The sequence below is a fragment of the Crassostrea angulata genome, chromosome 6 (assembly GCF_025612915.1).
Source record: "Crassostrea angulata isolate pt1a10 chromosome 6, ASM2561291v2, whole genome shotgun sequence".
Lineage (NCBI taxonomy): Eukaryota > Metazoa > Mollusca > Bivalvia > Ostreida > Ostreidae > Magallana > Magallana angulata.
The window spans coordinates 45,628,314-45,650,075 of NC_069116.1; the positions used below are offsets into that span (position 1 = coordinate 45,628,314).

Sequence of the window (21,762 nt, forward strand, 5' to 3'; positions counted from 1 at the left end):
AATTTATTTTCAACAGCCTGCGCAGATCCATAACTTTTTCTAGGGGGGGGGGGGGGGGGGGTAGATGATGGATAATTATATTTGTTGGGGGTGGGGGAGGTTCCGAGACATATTTTGGAGGTTTTATTATATATAATTAATAAAATTTAACTTTCCGGGGGGATGAGATCCGGACCCTCTCTCCCCCTTTACTGCATGTGTGAAATGATTAATATTGAATTTTCCGGGGGGTGGACCCCCTCCCCCCTCTAGATCCATACATCAGCAAGGAGTGTCGCATAAAGAAATTAGAATGTTGCTGTGTTTGATCCACGGTAAACAGACAGCTGGTAAGTGACAGGAGTCTGGAAGTGCATATGTATGTATACATTATGGCGGACATTACATTTTATATGGAGTATATAATGATTAGACATAGCCATCACTGGTAAACATATATGTCACATATACACATTAAAATATTTATAAACATTCATAGTAAGCACAATGGCCTAGCGCATGCGTACCAATGATATCATGGATTAATCGGAAAACCTTGGCGAGTACGGTATCTGCATCAAATTCTATGTAATCGACCGAGACTTTCTGTATGCTATCAAAAAAGGCGAAGGCGAAAGTGCGAAGGCGAGAGTGCGAAGTTGCGAAGGTGCGATAGTAGTATCGCTCCTTCGCACCTTCGCCATCGCATCTTCGCGCTTCGCCGTCGCATCTTCGCACTTTCGCTCCTTCGCCGTCGCACTCTTGCACTTCGCCTTCGCAACTTCGCACTCTCGCATCTTCGACCTAAAGGCGAAAGTGCGAAGGTCGAGGTAGCCCCATCGGAACACCATAGATATGAGCTTTGGATTGCTTTTGTTTGCTAGATAAGCTGTTTACTTAAGCTATATAAATATGATGTCATTTACTGACACCTCAATAATAATGTCTCTTGTTGCAGCAGTTATTGAATCTCAGTTTGCAGCAGTCTCCCGTTGCAGAATATGTTGTTGCAGTAGCTATTGAGTCTCATATGTTGCAGTAGCTATAATTGAGTCTCGTATGTTGCAGTAGCTATCGAGTCTCATGTTGCAGTAGCTATTAAGTCACAGTACATGTAGTATCTGAGTCACACATGTAACAGTTATTGCACGTACTGTATTTATTTTCCCATTACGTTCATGGATACAGTAGATATTGAGTCACATATCGCAGTAATTTGTTTTATGTTGCAGTAGTTTTTAAAAGGGACTTGAACACAATTTGAGCTCAAAATTTTAAATTTTATTCTTTTATTCACAGTCTTAATACCTATAAATTAGACTGATTCCTAAAAGCACTTTGAGACTATCATTTTTGGGAGTTGATTTTAATCAACTCTCCTTTGCAGTTACTCTGGCAAACCGAAAGTGAAACAGTGTTTGGACCTAAGCACTAATTATCATCGCTGACAAGACGTAGATCTTGAAATTAAATTCGGTGTACTGTAATCTGTACCATTGTTTTCAAATGAAACGTATTTATAAATACCTTGAAAATAGTCAGATTTCATATAGTACGAACAATTAAATTGTTTTTTGTAGTTGTATGTATTCCTACGCCAGAGTTCAATATAGTCTCGTTCAACCAGACGCTCGGCTGTCTCCGTAAATTTCCGACAAGCAGAGTCTCTCTTGGTAGTCGGAGATTAACGGAGACAGCCGAGCGTCTGGTTGAACGAGACTAAAGTTCAACATTGCTTGGATCCAGACGTGTACAATTTTTAGACACATTTCGATTAGTGATACACAGTTTGATGGAATTAATTCTATTTTTAAATATTACAAAACATGATTCATATGGAGTTTTCTCGAAATTCTTGTCGGAAAAGTTTGAGAATTCATATTATAAAAATGTGCGTAATTCAAATATAGATTAGAAACTACTTGCCAGGCAAAATAACATATCGTTGATTTTAAAATTGATAATAATCAATAAAATCAACTCCCGACAGTACTTCAGTACTTTGATTTTATTCTGCAGCATGAAACCTAACCTAGACACGTAGCACCGTGGGGGGAGGGGGCAAGTGGGGCTTGCCCCCAATTTTTCTCGCATTTTTTTTTTTAGAATTTATATATAAAAAAGTTAATTAACATGGAGCCCCCCCCCCCCCCCCCCACATTTTTGGGAGCATGTAGAAATGGAATTGAAAGGGAGGAAATTAACAGTGAAATTAATACCGGTGGGTATTATATCAATGAAGTTATAGGCACTTTATCTCTCTCTCTCTCTCTCTCTCTCTCTCCCCCCCCCCCCCCCCCAGCCTACGGATTAGGATTTTCATGATTTTGAGAAGTTGCCTTTTTTATCCTTGTCATGATTTTTTTGGATGAGTTTGCCCCCCTCCACCCCACTTTTAAAAAAGATGCTACGAGCCTGAAACCATTTTATGAAAACATTAAGTTCTATTTTGTTTTAAAATGTCGATTGTATGGAGAGGCGAACAAATTTTTCATGAATCGAGCTTGGTTTGATTTTGTGACGGACTGAACTTGAACTTCAGAAATCCCACACACGAAGAAAGCAATGCCACAGAACAAAAAGAAGTTTGTACCGACATAGAAAAAAACTAACCAGTTGTGTCACGTCCTTTATAGGATTAAGAATTACAGAAGAATTACAGAAATTGAGATTTTTGTGATAATTTGGGGGAAATTAGATGTCTGGACAAATATACTGAATTATTATAAAGCTAGCCAGATGTTGAATAAGTGAAATTGACAATTTTAAATTACCATGCACTTATGATTTCATTAAATTATGTTTTATTTCTTTCAGCGCTGAATGTAAGAACCGTTTTCATGTGGTGACCTGATTCTGTCACGTTGAGTAAGACACAAATTTTCGCATGTCGACCAGGATGCTTTTCAAACTTTATGTATAAACTCTTTATTTCTGAATTAAATGGGATTTGGTATCGAATAGCCAGATGAAAAAATGCTCTATTTAACTTAAGGAGGCTAAGGTCAACATATTTACCTTAAAGTTCCAGAAGATAATATTATTTTTCTCATAAACTATAAAGTAAAGAAAAATTTCTAATAAGTTTTAGCTCTGAAATTTTTAATATTTCTTGCATCTTTAAACAAGTTCTCCATCTAAAGGAGATTAATACAGTCTAAAAATGGCCACGACCACTCAGCCCTCTTAATGACAAGATATTAAAGATGGGAGAAAATATAATTCATGTTTTGGTGCCTATGGATATTTCGACCTGTTTATTTATAAAAATATAACGTTTATCCTTATACATTGGTGTTTTGAACATGTTTAGAAAAGTATCCCCTACCGAAGATAAAATCGAGATGTTTTTAAAAAAAAACGTTTTAAAAATATTCCGACATTGTTTGACAAAGAACAGAAATAAGTCGAAGGAATAAATTACTTAATCGCTTATAATGCCTGGATTTAAATGTTTGGAAAGACTATTAATGTAACAAAACATTGGTTAAAAAAATTAGTATTGTAATCTATCCAGTCTTAAGCTTTGCCATTTTTACAACAGTTTGTAAACCTCACCCCTGGCCCATTAAGAAATACCGTTCTGCTGAGGAGATTTCGTTTTGTCTATCTGCATGTCCGTCTCAGCGTCCGTACCACTTTACACTTTTGAATTATGACAATAATATGGTTACCATAATGAATCATAATTATCTAAGCTCATTTTCGGCAACCTTATAGAACGTCACTTGTCGCCTTAAAAACAACGCCCCAACATCGTCCGATACCCAGGGGTGATCACGTCTTTAACTCATCCGTAGATACCCGACGATGATGTACCCCCCACTGTTACTGGAATTTCAGTGAATTCAATTCATATATGCATGGCCTACCATTTCTTTATCGAAGAAACGATGACAGTCTGATAAACAGAAGAGGATAAGTACTCGAGGTTGTGATTGGTGGACGGGTTTATATCTTTTGGTTAAAATATGGTTGTAACATTCTTTTCGATTGGCTAATCAAATTTATTTATTTCGTATAACATAACTTGCCTATACGTCACAATACTTATTGAGTCCGTTTGATGTTGAATTTGTACTTCAAATAAACTTCATTTTATACAGAATAATGCTACGCATTTTCGACCCTAATAGTAAAAAACACATTAAAAGGAAATAAATAAAAGAAATTTTACCCCTTTTTATACGAGTATAAGTTAATTAAACAAGTTAAATGTTTTAATTTAGATTTTAAACTTTGATTTAACAAGAACTTCACATGCTGAAAATACATGTACGGTCAATTCAAAAGAGTTCAATTTTATATGTCCTTTTGTATAACTTATATCAAAACAGGTACCGATATTTCCTTTTACCATTGTTGTAATCAAAGATATTAATACGACTCATTAATGTTTCTTGAATAGTTTTACTTCCAATGAATCATTTTAACTTTTCCAAAATGATCTAATAAATTTAAACAACACTTAAAATTATTTCAAAAGTGTATTTGAGTTCCAAACATCAGTACAAAACTACTTACTCACAAATCACAAAGCCAATGACAATGAAAGAAAAAGAAAACAAAATATATATTACAAGATAAAAGTATTTACAAATGAATACAGACAAATTCATTTACCCTACACGTGCACAATGAATGAAAAGAAATGTATTGAAATATCAATGATACGTGATGTCATCATTACGTCACTTCCAGGTCACGTGTAATATCAGGATCCTGAATTTTCAGTTTAAATTGTTTATGAGCGTGGTCATCATGTAATGAGCTGTCTATTTCAACAGGTGTGCCGTATTTAGTTTTGTAGTCTTTGTTTACTGGCATTTTTTGCTCTAAGTACATTTCATACTTTGGGTCCATGTACATTTTATTCTCCGGATTATACTTAAACACTTTCTGTTGGTGATGCGGTTGCTCGTGTTGCGGCATATTGTAACGCGCCAGTTTGGCCAGATTTTCGTTGAGTGATGAAGGCGGTTGCTTCCACCCATACCCCGTCCATCCATAACTGCCGTCAATCTCAGTCTGCGGGGGCATATCATGGCGCTCTATGATGGTCGTTAGACCCGTCGTTTGATTGTAGAGCGAGGGCGGGGGACTGGTCTCATCCTCCATGTAAGGGTCAAGAATGGTAAACTTTTTATAGGTACCCGGATCTGAGGACTGGTCGGGGTATTCCCCTTCAGAGGGCGACTGGGAATTTGTCAAGCTGTTTCGGTGGTCCTTGTAATTTTTGCCTCCGTGAGAACGAGGCAAAGAAAAGTACCCCACGGGAGGGACGCCCTTTTTGTTACTACCCATGGTAGTGGTTGTACTGTTGCTTGACATTTCTATGGTGCTCTCTTTCAGTTTCTCATGGTGTTTAGCAAGTTCCCTTTCTCTGCGTTTCCGGTTCCTCTTGCAGTAACAAGAAGCACAGACTGCAATGATGATAGCTGTGATAACGACGCCCCCTAGCGCACCGGCTCCGATGATGTAGAGGGGAACCTCAGATTCTGTAATACAAAAGTTAATCTCACATCAAACAGATTGCAATTATCTTTAATACATGTTATTATCATTGTCATTTCATTTTCATGTCAGGAAACATTAAAGACTGACACCGTGATCTGATAAAAAAATTACTTCTAATCCAAAATGTTTATCAGACGTATTGTAAAGTAAAGTAAACATAATCCCTTTGAATACCAATACTAACAGAAATCCCCGACCTCTTAAGATTATTTAACATCGCCAAACGCATCTTTTCTTCTGGTAATTGCATTTTCACACACATACCAACATGGCGTAAATGTTTTATAAACAATTTCACCATTTAAACAAAGACTAAAACCATATGATATACATAACACCTAAAACAAAATTAAAAGAAAATTGTGTAAAATTGCAATTGGTCTGCGGGGCCCGAGAACATTATATTCCGTTTCCGCTAGCGGCCATATGCCGGCGGTCTGGCTTGTGTATGCGATCAGGGAGTTTATGATGTGTCAGATCCAATCAACGGCACGAAGGTCCGGAATAGATCGCTCGTGTAAGTAGGTAAATATTTATCAATCCGAATTATTCTTACATTCAAGACAATGGAATAGATTAATTTTGAAAATATAATTGAAACGCTGCCCACGGTTTCTGCCTGCGATGGATAAACTCGTGAAGCATGCAAATTTGAAATAAAGTAACTAAATTATTTTAAAAAACATTTTTATGTTTAAAAAATACATGTAGGTTGTTTTCTAATCTGAATCCAGACAAAAGCGAAACATTTCAACAAGTGTATTTTCAGTTGGTAGATCTGGTTTTTGAACTTTTTGCACCAACAGGTGACCCCCTTTCAATGATATTTTTTTTCAACGAAAAAAAAAAACATTTGTCAGAATACTGAGAATAGAAATAAAATTGGAAGAAGTTGTTCCCGTGCCAGACATATCTGATAGGTTAATGCTGGAAAGTAATGTCAAAGAAACTGCTTTCTGAACACACGTACCCTCCTCTTGTTCTCCACAATGCAGCTCGTCTTGTCCAGAGGGACAGTTCTTGATGCCGTCACACCTCAGAGACTTGCTAAGACACGCTTCATCACATATGAATTCGGACGAAGAGCAAACCGGGTCATTTTTCTTGCTGGAGCCTAGTTAAATTGAAAGAGTAATGTTTTTAAAAAAAAAACACGTATCCTTTGTCAGAAATTACCAATGTAAGATAAGGGGAGAATGTTATTATCTAGTAGGTACAGTAATAAAGAACCAGCCCATCCGACCCCTTTCCAAAAATAAGAAAGAAACTGGTATAATTCTATGCCTACTAGTTATCAAGATATTGCCGCATACCATAGTTAGATGTCACAAACGTCGGTCTGTTAGCATCTCTCAAAACTGTGTAGGAAAATGTGAGTTCTGGTTTAATGGACAGAGCAGGCGAAAAGACCCGGATGAACGCCACACTGCTGTCGATGACTAGGTCCGGAATCGACCCAAAACAGAAGGAGCCTTTCAGAGCACTCTCAGTGGAAGACGTCTCGTAGATCTCAATTCTCGTTGAGTCACATGGGGATGAGAGTTGCACGCGCCAAGCTACTTTGAAATTGGACAGGAAAATCTGAAATGTGCCAGTTGGAATGTGAGAAACAAATAGCTGACAAGAAACTGTGTGATCAAACGATTATCTGTGCATGAGATACAGCGGATACAAATTGTACCTTGCTTCTTGGCGGAGCCTGTATTTCCCATGTGCAATCGACATTGCCATTCAGAAGAGTTGACATGTCGACAGACGACAGAAATCCGTGCATATGGTGGATTGGAATGCGACAGACGCTCAGAGCTTCCAATTCTGCGTTGTATTCTGCAACGTCAAACAACAAGACGTTACAAATTATATCAAAGATTCAAGATTCCCTTAGTGTAGCTTTCAACGTCCATACTGACATGGCCACTTACTTTCTTTCTTGATGAAACTGAAAACTCCTTTGAAGCCTCCATAGTTCGCAGCTTTGTCGCTAACAAATCTCAACCAAAGGAACCTGCCCTTGGAGATGAGCAGAGGAGGGAAACGTTTGCCGCAATATCGCCCGAACAGCTGGGAGTATCCGAACGGCCCGTCCCTAACCTCTAGGTAGTCATAGCGACAGTCCTTGTCTTTTCCTTCCTCCATGTCGAATTTCTCCCGGAAGTCGAGCTGGATTTCAAATCCAGGTTGTGCTGAAAAATATAAAGAAATCTCCTCTTTATAATTAAGCTAAGATTTGTCTTGAAGGTACATGTATATGATAGACTCCAAAATGCAAAGTTGGCGCTCAAGTTATAGGACATATATAGACATACAAAATAGGACGTGATAAAATTTGGGTACTACGTAAGCAAATGACATGTTCAAATGATTACAGCCGTGCTGACAGCATGTAAGTTTGTATGTTCGACACTGCAAGACATAAGGCCAGTCAAACATACTAGTATAAAAAAGTTAATATATCGTCCAAGCATTTCGGTAAGGTTCAAATGAATATGAAAATTACATGATCATGCTTTATTTATAAATACGTTACCAAACTGAAGAATACAACAAGTAATTGGCATACCTTTTGAATTAAAACGAAATTGATTTCAATTGTGAATCTTTTCCCTCCTCCACCCCTTTTAAATCATGTTTAAAAAGTTATGACTATCGGGATCCACGTTCATTACAAATAAAACATGACAAAAACTCGAGCAACGTATGTATTTAACGCTGACAATCTATGACATGGTGTCTTGTGTACCCGGAGAGCTAAATAAGCACGGCATATTAAAGTTGCAACAGGTGCAAAGCATCGGTCTCTAAGTAGTCTGCAGCTTTCACAAGACATGATGAATGGTTAGCTAATCTTGCAAGTTAAATCGGAGAGAGCTTTAAAACCTATTTAGCGGCAGGTGGACGTCTGTTTGAACTGTAAAATGGGAGACGGTGTCAGAAAGTGTAATTAGGAAGAAGTATTTATCTACGAGATAAGAAACTGATGCGGACGTTTGAAATTACATATGGTTTTGTTATGTTTGAAAATTAATACGAGCTCTTGCAATGTCGGGAGAGGGTTTGATTCGGTTTGATTTTACGTTTGATTCAAAAATATGTGTTTTTTGCAAAAGCCTAGTTTCACGGAAAATAGGTCTAGAATAGAAATTAGGTTAAGGTTGATATCGATCTTATCTTTGGGAAGGCATCGTAAAAAATGTCTATAATTGTAAAAAGACAGAATTGTACGAAGATGAACTTTTACTTTTTATTATTCACGACAGAAATACAACACTTTCTGTAAATCTTGTTTGCATAAAGATATGTAAAGATATGAGTAAAATTAATGAAGTGTTTTAAATTCAAAAGTTAGTTGCGTTTTGAAATGTTTTCAAACTTAATTTCATAAGAGTTTGTTAAATCTTCTACATTAATTACGTATTAAGTGCGCATTGTAAAAGGTAAACATTGTTTCGCTGTTGTAACCGTGTTTTGTATTTGCTGATACAATTCACGTTAGAATGTGCAACTAATGATAGGAAATGCATTTTGCCGAACTTGCCCTCCTTCATTTTTAACAATTACTAAAATATGTTCAAGAACATTGCATAATGATATTAATTGAATGATCATTGCCAGAATTTGTTTTGGAATATTCAGCAAATGCAAATGTTAAAAACCGTTTTTCCAGTTAGGTTGGATTGTAGAAGGCGGGCTCTTCGTGCAGTACAGCTAGGAAGTAATTATTTTTTCTAATAGAACCCCAAATGAACAGATACATTTTATACATTTCTCCAACAGGGAATAGATCGAACTGGAGGCATTTTTATAGAACACCGCCAAGCGAGACACATTTTCCTATTCCTCCTCGCTATTTTAATTTGACACAGGCAGCCCCGATTGAGCCAATTAAGCCCCCAAAATATCAGAAAAATGGGAGATGAATTAAGCAGCATCTAATGACTTTATAAGCCTTTTAATGGGATTTTAGGTACAAAGTTCGAAAACTATACGAGACAAACTTCAAAACTTCAAGTGTTTTGGTTTTTTCTGATTCCTAATTCAGGGGGCAAATCGGATTATGATTTGTAAATTGTATCAAAGATGTTTTTGTTTTGAAACTCTCCTTTTCATCTATCATTAAAGAATCGTGGATTGAAGTTCTTTTCTTTATTCGCAAAGTCATAGGCAACCAAAGATTTCTATTGCGTCACAATATGCATTCTACTTGAAAGAATTAGACTACTGTATAACTGTTGAAGGAAGAATAATAAATGTTTACATTAAAATGCTTAATTTAAGCGTAAGTTATTTGAAATATCAAAACGCCATACGATTTCTTCAAATCGAAGTTTTGAGGTAAAATCTTGTTTGTTCATAACCTTTTGCAACCTTCTAATTCACATCTGGTAGAACGATTTTGGCTGAAACATCACAGACGAAGAAATGCTTAGAACAGCAATTGACACCTTTGTGGATCAAAGTTTACTTAAGAAGTGAATCGCATCGATAATGACATTTTACTCTGCAATTAAATCAACATTGCCTGGTGTTTATTGATGGAAGATGGCAATTCGAGGCAATACCTGCGGCTTCCTGCAGAATCTGCAGACCAGGGGAACTATAATCGTTAATTCTTTTTGATGGGATTACCAGCTATCTCTTTGTGAATCGTGTTGATGTACAAAACACATTCTTTGCCAGACTTTGGATGTTCCTGCATCAGTATGACTGATGTAAAGGGTTTTCTGGGCAGTCCCTATCGCAGAGGTGGTGGAGAGATGAATGGGGAATCATTTTTCTACTCTTGAAGAAGCATTTGTAAAAGTGCAATAAAGTGAAATGGTGTATCTTTTACGCGTTTCTTCTTCTTTATAAAACATTGAGATTCATGATTTTCCTATCTTGAAACATGGCCACTTACAAATGCCAGGACTGGAATTCATTTCAACTTCCACATTATGTGTAACCATAAAAACAATTATTGAGAAAAAATATACATGTCGTGACTTTGATTTAAAAAAGAGATGAATCAAAATTCAGTTTCTGGTTTTTACTGTTAAAATATGCACATTATTCACGCCAATTAACTGTATTAAGAAAAGATTAATTGTTTCAACATTATATTGAATGGTTCTAAAACAGCGTGAACACTGAAGTCGCTATCGTTTTTCTGTGTTTTTTCAGCCTTGCATACATCATTTGATCTAACAACTTTCCTCTTCTTCCCATAACTCAACAAATTAGTGCTAATCGTCGGGGACTGACAGATAAGTGTGTAGAGGCATATACCATCACTTGTCCAAATAATCGTTTTCGAACAGGTGAACTCTTCTTACAAGAGAGGTACAAAATTGGAACAAGATGACGGACACAAGATGAAACACTAGAAATCAAGCGATGCCATTAGTACGTCTCAAAAAGATGATCTAAACGTTTGCAGAATTTGCTCTGGGGAAATAACTAGCATATTAAATAGCACATTTTGTTTAGCTATTTCTTCTCTAAGGATGAATTATTTGTAAACCACACGACTGAACAATGCGTTCGGTATTCGTAATGGTGGACTTAATTTATTGGGTGCAGTTTGCTTTTATGAAGGAAATAGCTATACAGTTTTAAACAAAGACTTCTAAAAAGTAAAGAGAGAATTGTAAAGAACCCTACCAACAGAGTTTTTAATTTCTTAGCCAAAACAAATGAAGCAGTCGTACTCATTGTTGAACATCTGTTTGGTATTGGCTTTTGATTTGATTTGAATGTATATAGTAACACCCACCTTCGATCGCCCTCACGCATTCGATGCTATTCGGGTATTTTTCGGGATAGTTTGGACTGTAGAACTCCATGGAACCAAAAGTGAAGTTGGTACAAGCGTGGTCAATCTTGTTCCCCAATAGATGTTGACGGCTGTATGTTAAGGAGGTTGGCGCATCTAAAAAGAAAACAATCGTCACTGATAATAATGCTTTTGCCATTGCTATGAATTAGTTACTTACAAGTGAAATTATGATAAAACACTTTTGATTTTTTGTAACCGTAAAAAATGAATCTTTAATCATTCATGTTTCAGTTTGTCTTGTTTAAAAACAAAAAAAGGTACAGGGATCATCTTTCAGACAAGATCATTCCGATATAAAACATCTGATTTGATCTTCATTGGAAATCACCATACCCTTTGTGTGCGATAACTGTGACCTCATCGCGTAAACAAAAACAAACAATTGTCAAAAAAAAAATGCTGTAGATGAATGAATGTAAACCTACAGCAATACATTTCTTACATGGGAAGGGGTCGGGGTATTTATTTTCCTTAGGATACCGAATATCTCAGGGTGTCTGCGAGTTGATCAATGTCGACGTTTGAACGATAAAAAGACGCGGAGAGATGAACGTCCCGGCCGATTTTTTTATCTTTCCTCTAATGCTCCAGATGGAACTAACTACTATGCTCTTTATTTTCATAAATCTTCGTAGTCTTTGATGAATGATTACTGAACATTTCATTTATCCACAAAATAAAAAAATATCATTCGTACAGTGCTATGATACTTAGAAATGACTGCATGTGCTTCCGGAAGGTATGAATAATCTGGAATCAAATCTCGAAATAAGAAAACCTAACATCATTTGTGTGTTTTTACTTACTTGAGAAACCGTTTATTTAAAAATCTGCCTTCATAGCCTTCAAATTCTAAAAAGGAACATAAATAAAGCGATATCATATGATCTAGGATCCACTCATTTTGTACTTTTCCTAAGAGAAAAAACATCGATATTTTGTTTTTTCTGTTTTCCTTTCAAAATTCAAATAAAAAACAAAAAATACTACGGTTGCAAATAAATCGGGACGGTTTTTGCTTATGGATGGTTATTCTTTCTGATATCGTAGATTCAGAAGAAAGGTGTGTTCGAATCAAAGGTTATCAGCCGTTCAATCACTCTACCTGTGGGAGATTTAATAAATTGTCTTTATCAGTGCCTGTCATTTTTGTTGGCTTCCTGATGAGTAACGTTTCAGAGCAACAGATGTTTGAGCACTTACAAGAATGGAAAGGGGAGCAAGGGTTTGTTGTACAAAAACGAGACAAACTTTTGCTTTCCCCGTGTCCAAATGTCATATTGTTTCGATACCACTGGTCATGTTTGTACGTAGGCTGTTTTAGCCCACAGATCGTATACCCTACTGTTCTTGTAGAAGGTAGACAGAGAAACCATTCATACGATTCCGTACGACATACGAACACGTTCGTTCGATTAGGTTACTGTGTCGTATGGTGACATGGCAACAATTCGGAAGAAGATAAGGATCGCTTTGAAGATTGGACATACAGGGAGCACGCGTCGACGGCTGGCTTTGTAACCCGCAGCTATCGCCCAGTTTGGACACGTACATTCGGCATTCACCGGGGTTAGCTTTGAAGTGACAGAATATGCCGTCGTATCTTAATCTCCATCCAATGAAACACCTCCTCGTTGATATACACAATTCAGTAGAACATATATATAGTATAAAACGGGGCACAGTTCATCATCGTGTCCTAAAGTTTGACCGGTAATTGCAAATAAAGAATTTTAGACGGAACTTTATATACGATTAGTGATTGGTTTTTTTGAAATATGCAGGTGTCTTCTCGGCATTGCCCAAAATTCTTGATAAAATGGAAAGACAAAACACAAAACAGACATTCATCTGACATTTTAAATGCGGTATTCTCGTTTTTTATGTAGAAAGTTTTATGATAATATGTAAGTTGTTTTGTTGCTCAGATGTTTAGATTCTTTTGGTTTTGTTTTGTTTTTGTTCTCTTACCTGTTTTGTTTGCACAAGATCTTTCCAGAATCCAAATCGAACACAGCAACCAAAACATGGCGGATGGATAACCTGTTGAAGAAACCATATGATAAGATATACTAATATTACATAAGTACTACATTAAGATATAACTATTTGATCAATCGCCATGTAATCAACTCTTATTTGTGTGTAAAAGCGAGTACGTTTACTAACTACATACGCCAATATAACGAACAATTTGGTTTCCTTTGAACGAAGCCCTGTTTTTATTGTATAACGTATCCTGGTAGTAATTAATCCTCTAGGCCTGCTTTTAATCTATTCAATATATGTTTTCATTTAAAAAAGTGATAGAGGAACGTGGCGAGAAAAGTTCGTTATGCGTAATATCGTTCAACAATGTAGGACGGGAGCATACCTGCATGGTACGATGGCATTTCAAATAGCCCTTCCGGATTAACAAAGGGAGGTTACAAGAGATTGCACTGTCAAGATTTTTGGCATGAATGGCACAAGATATCTGTTTTACACATGCAAAACTTGATTACTCTTGGTGTTTTAGGTAAAAGAATGGAATGTAGGAGTTCGTCTCACTAAAAGTCAGGCGTGAGCCGAGGAAAAGCTGTCACTAACGGTCCCAGCGTAAAAACAGATAATGACGCAACGCGGAATGAATGTACATTGCGACTTTGGAGGTCGACTGAAGCCTTAGATGCTAAGCTATGAACATGTCGCTGTAAATTACTGGTTCATCACCAATGTCTGAACATTAAAGCATCTCCTAACATACCGGTACACGATAGCGAAAGTATGCCGGCTTGTTACTCCTGAGCCATCCTCAGCAGCTAAATTGCAAGACCTTTTTTCAATGCTTTCCTATTCTGTCTGGGTTTTTTGTTTATGGGTTCGTTTTATTCATCATTTTAGTTTAACTGACGCCTTAAACAAAACTTGACAATTTGGACTGATGGGAAAAAATAATAATATTTACATGAAAATTGTTTGGCATGGCATTCAGGTGTTTTCATCCTTACAGGTATGGCGTGGTTGCTATTCTTCATGTATGCATCAAACACCCATAACACGTTCAAGTAATTATCTGCCTCTCTGTTTTCAAGCTTACAGAAAGGATTTGTTTGTTTAAGGTTGAACGGGAGTAAATGGACCTTAGAGATCGTAATACAATAATGTTTTTAAAGATGTCCATACGCGTGCGAGGCAGTAAAACACTTATAGATAAACGTACAACCATTCGTAGAGTACAAAGCCAGTTTCTTGTACGATTTCATTTGGGACGTTTTGAACAATTGTTTCTTGGAAAAGTGTCACTCATTTTTAAGGTTTCTTTTTTAAGGTCCTTTTGGGCATTTTGGCAAGAAAGTGTATTAACAAAAGGTCAAATTTTAGTATTCCATTTTATAGATGTTTGATATAAACATATCGGTATTTTGAACATAAGTTTATTACGTCTGTGTAAGTAAAAATGAACAAACCTGATGCTAAGCGAAACAAAATCCAAATCTTTTTAATAAAAAAAATTGCCGCAACAGTTGCTTTCTGTTTAATATTATGCATTTTTGTATCTGTGGTTCACGGTGGGTGAAGAATGTGTAGGTTTGTGGGTGAAAAACATAGTCACATACTAAGTTTTTACTCTTTTTTTATTTAAAACGTATGCAAATTCATAAGGAACATGCGGCACACTTAAATAAGATTTGAAAAACATATTAATCTTAAGCATTCTTCTTCGCTCAAATTAGTGAAGTCAAAAATTCTAAGATATTCATTTGGTGCTCAAATCCGAGCGCAAACATTTTTGATTATTTTTAAGAGCACAACTGGTTTTTATTTTGTGAAAGAAGCCGTCACGCTAACAAAGCAAACCGATATCAGGAAAAAGCGTTGGGAGATAATTTTCTCAAAATTTGCCTCCGATGGCGACCTTTGAAAAGCAGAGTGTAACATGCACAACTGAGATCTTGTAATGTAAAACACTCGAGATAAAATTCATTGCCAATAAAGATTTCTAAATGATAAGTAAGAACAAAACTCGTCAAGTCTGCTGTTTTTCAGCTTGTAATCAGCATAACCCCAACTTCGAAATGAAAGCGAGAGCGCCATTAAAAGATGAGAAAGTTAATTGGATCCATGTATTACAGAAGAAAAATATTGCATGTAGGATGGTCCAATGCGTTACAGGGGCTTTTAACTTTAGAAACTCATCCTTTTCCCCCTATGAAATCTATACCCATTTTCGTGATTCAAGAGTAAGTGAACCTAAGTGGTTTTTTTATATTCTTTGGAAATAGTTCTCTATGATAGCATGTTTTGTTATCTTCGAATTACAAAGTTTTAAAACATGAATGTGAGTAAATTGTACTATCATTGTATAGTTCCTTGGTGTGAGTTGTTCCCGAGGAAAGGTGAATATTAAGATACAAGCAGAAACAATTACCGACCTCTTAGAGATCAAAGGTTAACCTATTGCTAATGATACGATGAATTTTCACCGGTAATCCTTTAACCCTTCATAATCTGCCAACTCGTGTTCTGACTCGGGGAACTTGATTGAGAGCAGACCCACCATGAAAACTATGTCAATCTCATCTAATGCAAGCAGGTTTGTCATCAATGGTAGTGGCTGTATGAACCGAGAATAAAACCCATTTCTTTTCCAAGGTTGAGCCCGTTTCGTTTTGTATTCAAACCCTATGGCTTGTCATCAATGTTGGTACATGTAACTTTACCCATCTCGTTATGAATTCTACCCCAATGTTTGCCCTATGGTTTGTCTTCAATGTCATTGATTAAAAGAACCAGAAACCCAAAGTACATTGCTTACCCATCTCACTGTGTTTCCAAATCAAATGTTTGTGCACTTTTGGTGTAATTTTAAGAATAGCGAAGGTTTTTGTGACATGAGACAGGGGGAAATTGAAAGTCCATTGCTTTTATAAAGTTAAGTCCATTTCAATGTGTATCCAAACTCAATGTTGGTGCACTGAGAATACCTTTAAGATTAACGGGGATTTTTTTATTGTCAGTGTGGCAAGAGACAGTTTTCGCACTTTATGTCAGACTCGTGCCAGACTCCTTGGCAGATCATGTATGTATTAACATTTTTATTCAAGATGAGAGTACTTGAAAACGCTGGTAAACTCATGAATCACGGGATTACAAGGTATAGTTTCATGGCTCGGGATTCATCAGTGTTGCCACGGTTTATAGGGGAAAGACAGTTACAACCAGAAAGATAGATTTGCGACGTAACGTAATTGAAAAGTGTTTATATATACGTGATTATATTGTAGATGTGTATACCTGGTATATGTTTATTGCCATTACATATCATAAACGAATCCCATATAAAAGTATTCAATGATATGAGAAAATATTGTAGAAATCATCAATGTCCTCATTAGCACATATAAAATCCCATGATATAGATAATGTATTAGTTACTAGGAGCATAAAATGGATAGTAACATTACCATTGATAAATTCTATCTTTCTTTACCTTCTATTTTTGTTCTTTTTCTAAACCATATAGCACCTTGAGATCTCTTCGAAACCTTTAAGCCGCTTCAAGGTGTTATATGGGAAAATCCGTGTCAAAGTTTGGAGGAAAGAATTATGACTCTTGGATTCAAAAGTAACTAAAAGTCTCCATAATACGGAAGTAAGAGTAAGTGAAAGAAAACATTACTATAGTTTTAACAGACGCTGTAAACTTCGTTTCTCATTATATGTTACGTCAAATGTGGGAGGGTGGTGTTGTTTTTTGTGGGATTTATGTAGATTACGATCGGAGACGAAGATTTCCACACGGGGCTAATTCATCGTGAAATTATCCAGCAGTGTAGACTTTTGAAATATAGGGAAAAGTGCTATAAAATAGCCGGATGACACGCACAGAGAGAGAGAGAGAGAGAGAGAGAGAGAGAGAGAGAGCCTGAATATCATGAAGCACATGGTATGAAGATGGGTGGCAAAGATACAGATTGTCATGAATCTGATAACTGTTAATCTCTCGACATCTATCTGCTTTGCATTAGCAGAAGACACTCGGCTCTTTTGTGCAGACGAAGGGACGAAGCCAACAGGGTTAGGAGCTGATGACAAGGGTATTAACAACTTGTATTGTTATCAGAATTACAGATACGCTGTTGAGAAATGATTACTTATTTTTTCTTTTGTGCCAAGCTATCTTGATAAATGTCCAAAATAATGATTAATTCTTTTTCTTAGCTATAAATCTATTAACTGGAATTGTTTCTGAATCTATTCTCACAAGATTTATTTCTATTCATGAATGCCAAATGCTTAATTCAAGATAAAAAGAACATCAAAACTTTTTTACAATATGAAAAGTTATATCAGAATTATTTTCATATTTAATTTTTTTAAGATAATAATTTAAAGCTTCTGGCTAAGTTCCACATGTTATATTTTAAATAATATTGTAATATTTTCTTACCTCTGTTAAGAATTCCCATCCTGATGGTGAATGAATTTCAAATTTTCAATGTATTATTCTCTATGTTCACTACGTCAAACTGTCAGAGATGTTTTCAAATGAAATATTTCTCCCAAAAATTTAATGTTTCACTCTGGTCTTCGCTTCATGTAATAAATAGGATGCTCCATCGTTAGAAAAAGATAGCTTCAAATTTGGCGTCCACCAAATGCTTTTTTCTCTGTTGTAATAATTTTCTCAAATTGTTAATCCAATAGATAATCTGCAAACAGAAATGAGAGGGGCGTTAAATGTATAGATCTATATATAAGTACGTCTCCACAAGAAATGAAATATTTCCAACTTGTGCTACTCTGTACGCATTGACAGGAAGTGAAGCTGAAGGGAGCGTTGGATTCGGTCCCCGAATAACCGCCCGGCGAATCAAGATCTCCTTGCCAGTGAGGCACTAGATTCACATGAAGGCAAGATGAGAACGATACGGCTATAGTAAAACTAACCTGTCTTGTTAATTCGCAATCATTACAACTATACCCATTTCTTGCATATGTTTTTTATTTTTCGCAATAGACATTAAAACTTGAAAAATCCATCTGGTTGAGAGAAAAAAATCTATTAACTGAAGCATTAGTTTTCTTTTCCTGGCAGCGCGACTCTTCAAATGAGATGAAATTTTTCTGTATAGGATTGAATTTAACAAGGACTTTTGAAGTAGATTTGAGCGTTGGAAATTTCTCTTCACGGAACTAAGGAAGATTGTTTTGAAAATACACACGCTAAATGGGACTCATTGACAGACATTCTTTACATGTACAAAATTTTAAAGACTCGTTGAAAGTATTAAAATATTTTCTAATTTTAACTTCAACCACTGTTGTGCAATACACTGCCAGTATAAATCCCACCTGGTAATTTATCTCTTGATAAGACAAAAAATGAATAAAGCAAATTGATAGATGAGCTTTTTTATTGAGTGGAAAAAAATAATCTCAATTTATCAACGAAGATAAGACTGTACATGCTTACACATATTCTTGAGATTTCCTTCTCACATTTTGTGTAAAAAAAGCAAGCAATAAATTGTTATTTTCCGTCTACTTTTTAGAAATATTGAATATATTGCGTCATATGTTAACAACTGATTTGAGATCTGTATTTTACATCCACGACTTAAGATCTTAAGATATCTTTTTTGGATCCGTTCATTAATCGTGTCAAACGACTTTATCGGTCTTCGCCCTTATTTTCGTTAACCTTTAAGACCAAACCATTTTTCTAGGAGTTCTTGTAGAAGAAATTCATTTTAAAAAACTTCGTTGAAAGTGTCAGAATTTGCTTTTATTGTCTTCAGTGTCTTAATACTTTTGAATCATCATATTTCGTGGGGGACCAATGTTCGTGGCTTTTGTGGGTAACCCTTGCCAACGAATGTACATCCCCACGAACGTATATGCAAGCATTTGTTTAAAATTTATCTTTAAAAAAAACTATGTATATTAATACATTTTGGCCTTAAAATCCCGACAGTATTTCAAAATCTTTCTGGTAAAGGTTGCTTAAATTTACATGATTTACAATTCATTTAGACAAAATTACATGTATTTAGCAAGACATGGACAATTATTCACACTATCAAACATAAAATACGGTTATCATCTTCGGTATTTTTTTGGTATGTCAGTTTGAAGTGTTTCTTGTTCAAAAATTATTACACTATTCATACCATGCTCGAAATTTGTATTGCTACTTTAATAGAAATCTGTGAATTCTAGATACGTAAATTTACTGGTTTACGACGAATATACAGTGTACTTCAGTTCTCAAATAGCAAGACGCGCTTTCTCACCAAGATAGAAATTTGGAGGGTGGTTTCAAATGTACAATGAGGGCATGGATCACTGATTTCATGAGAATTCCTACGCTTTGGCAAGTTTTGAAATTAGATAAAGCCAGAATCACCGCACGTGTGCGAGTATTTGCCAAAAATCAATTTTTGGTGAAATGCACTTTCCTTCAATATGAAATTTTTTGACACATCTTGGGGGCTCTGCTACGGCGGAAGCCACTTGCATCACCTCTTCTTGGGCGGGAGTTTTATTTCTGTTTGTAAGAGTGACGCTTCATCAGATAGAATTAGAACTGATGTGTACTATTGGCTTGCAATTATCTATTGGAGAAGACAAATACATAATCGCTTTATAAGACGACGCCAGACTCGTGCCATTATCATATAAACCCAATGTACTTTTTCATGTTAGAAGTAGTCACGTTAACATATACTTCCGATTAATCGGGCAAAAAAATTGTAATTTCAAGTTTCCTTTCAACAGGAGACTTTCTGATTTCTCTGATTTCCATGGCATCAAAATATGATATAACTTACAATGCTCCATTGAAACATAGGATGCAAAGGTCAAGAAACACATCTTTTTCAGATGTGAATTTTTTCGGTCGAATCTTGGCCCTGAAAATCTTTTAGATTGGCCATGGAATAGTTTCTCTGGCTAGCTTACACGAACTAGGAGCTAAAAATTCGGGGGCAAGATGAAACATGGAATGTGATGTATTCCATTGGTCCGGTAGGAGCGCAGCGCTCCAATCAATCAGCGGTTTAAATCGAGAGATGGACGAACAGATTAAGGTCAATATGGTAACAGAATGACTGATAGAAATAAAAAGAACAAACAGCATGGTCATCGATATGTTTTCCTACATGTCGAGATAAGTGGTCAGGATGGAGATAAGAAAGCAATCAGGTGAATCAGATTTGGGTCTGTGTTACGATGTACAGAGTAGCCTATCATCCATTCCACCCTCCTCTGCTGTGTGAAGTTGAAAGAGATTTGAGAAGGGAACGATTCGTGGAATGCGAGGCCCGATGCACCGGACATCGCGTTATGTCACGCCATTAGGGCTAGATTTCCGACTGTAAATGCGATAGGTTAATTCATCCCAGATAAGTTCATACTCCCTCCACTAATTATCGGGAGTCTGGCACGGAGAATTATATGTTGTTATGGCCTCATGCACGTGCATTGGTATTCCTATATACAAACTGCATCCTCTAGAGAGGGTGCCCAAAGCTGGGTGGCACTCTTAGCGTCTTTTATCAAAAACATACCGCAAGGAAAGGTGAACATATTCAATATGCTACAAAACTACGCAACTACTACATGTATACCGGTATTACAACGTTCTGGGATATCAACAGATAAAATGAAGATGGAATAGGTTTCACACTTGTAAATACATACAGAAATTCAAAGGGTATTCAAATATAAATGTGATATAAGTTATTTAATGGAAAACTTAGATAAACATTCAAAAATCTTAATACGACAATTTTGAAAGTTTTTTTTAAATCGAGAAATCTTTAAAAAAAAACCGTTCTATTGGCAAATCATTTGATAACAAAACTTTAAAGAACAAATTGAATTTAATGGAAAACTTTTTTCTACACCTTATTAATGTCAAATCAGGAAATATATCACGTTTAAAGCTATAAATATATTCTAAAACTACTTACATTCAATTCCGACCAACATGGTAAATAATCCAAGAGTCATTGAAAACTCCCCTCAGTTTCAGACAAAGATTAATGGTCCAACAGCAGGGGTGATCCGGGGTTCCTCAGCTGACGAGTATCAGTTACGCCCCCTGGTGAGTGCACGCGGACAAAGTTTAATCCTCGGGATGCTCTCGCTAAATCTCGCGCTCCGCGGGAAACATTCCTGGAGGAAGACAACTTATTATATATGAAAATAAACTGAGCCAAAGCAGGCTTTTGACTCATTAATTCAGGAGATAGGGAGGATGGTCAGAAAACACGACAGCCTGTCTACACTGCACTTATTAAGTGTCAGAGGGTCGGTTTTTGTTTCTTTTTGTGTAGTTGTACAACTGAAACACGTTAAGATGTTGAAAAGAACATATTCTTTACTCCTATTGCGTAAAAGTTTTTTTTTCTATAATTTCCGAGTTTATTGAATTTTTACGGAGATTGAAAAAAAAAACTCTT

The 21,762-nt window shown here is 36.2% G+C and overlaps 1 protein-coding gene across 2 annotated transcripts; it reads right to left on the reverse strand.

Annotated features, from left to right (window-relative positions):
- Window positions 1-4,452: 4,452 nt before the first annotated feature.
- LOC128190395 (neuropilin and tolloid-like protein 1) lies at window positions 4,453-21,483 on the reverse strand. 2 transcript variants are annotated; one of them, XM_052862430.1, is made up of 9 exons: window positions 21,271-21,483; window positions 17,745-18,006; window positions 13,283-13,354; window positions 11,249-11,404; window positions 7,419-7,679; window positions 7,178-7,323; window positions 6,810-7,077; window positions 6,467-6,610; window positions 4,453-5,477 (listed from the first exon to the last, which is right to left on the reverse strand). In XM_052862430.1, exons 2-9 carry the CDS (start codon window positions 17,761-17,763, stop codon window positions 4,666-4,668), a joined length of 1,878 nt encoding a protein of 625 aa, XP_052718390.1. In that variant the 5' UTR covers window positions 17,764-18,006; window positions 21,271-21,483; the 3' UTR covers window positions 4,453-4,665. The 2 variants fall into 2 exon arrangements, with proteins under 2 accessions (XP_052718390.1, XP_052718391.1); XM_052862431.1 differs by lacking the exon at window positions 21,271-21,483 and having other exon boundaries at window positions 17,745-18,012.
- Between the last annotated feature and the right edge of the window lie 279 nt (window positions 21,484-21,762).

Bases quoted from the DNA above. Each gene is read 5' to 3' on its own strand.
- LOC128190395 (XM_052862430.1), bottom strand. The intron at 6,611-6,809 runs GTATGCGGCAAT...CAATTTAACTAG, and splicing joins GTTTGTGACATCTAACTATG to GCTCCAGCAAGAAAAATGAC. The intron at 5,478-6,466 runs GTACGTGTGTTC...TTTGTATTACAG, and splicing joins TTGTGGAGAACAAGAGGAGG to AATCTGAGGTTCCCCTCTAC.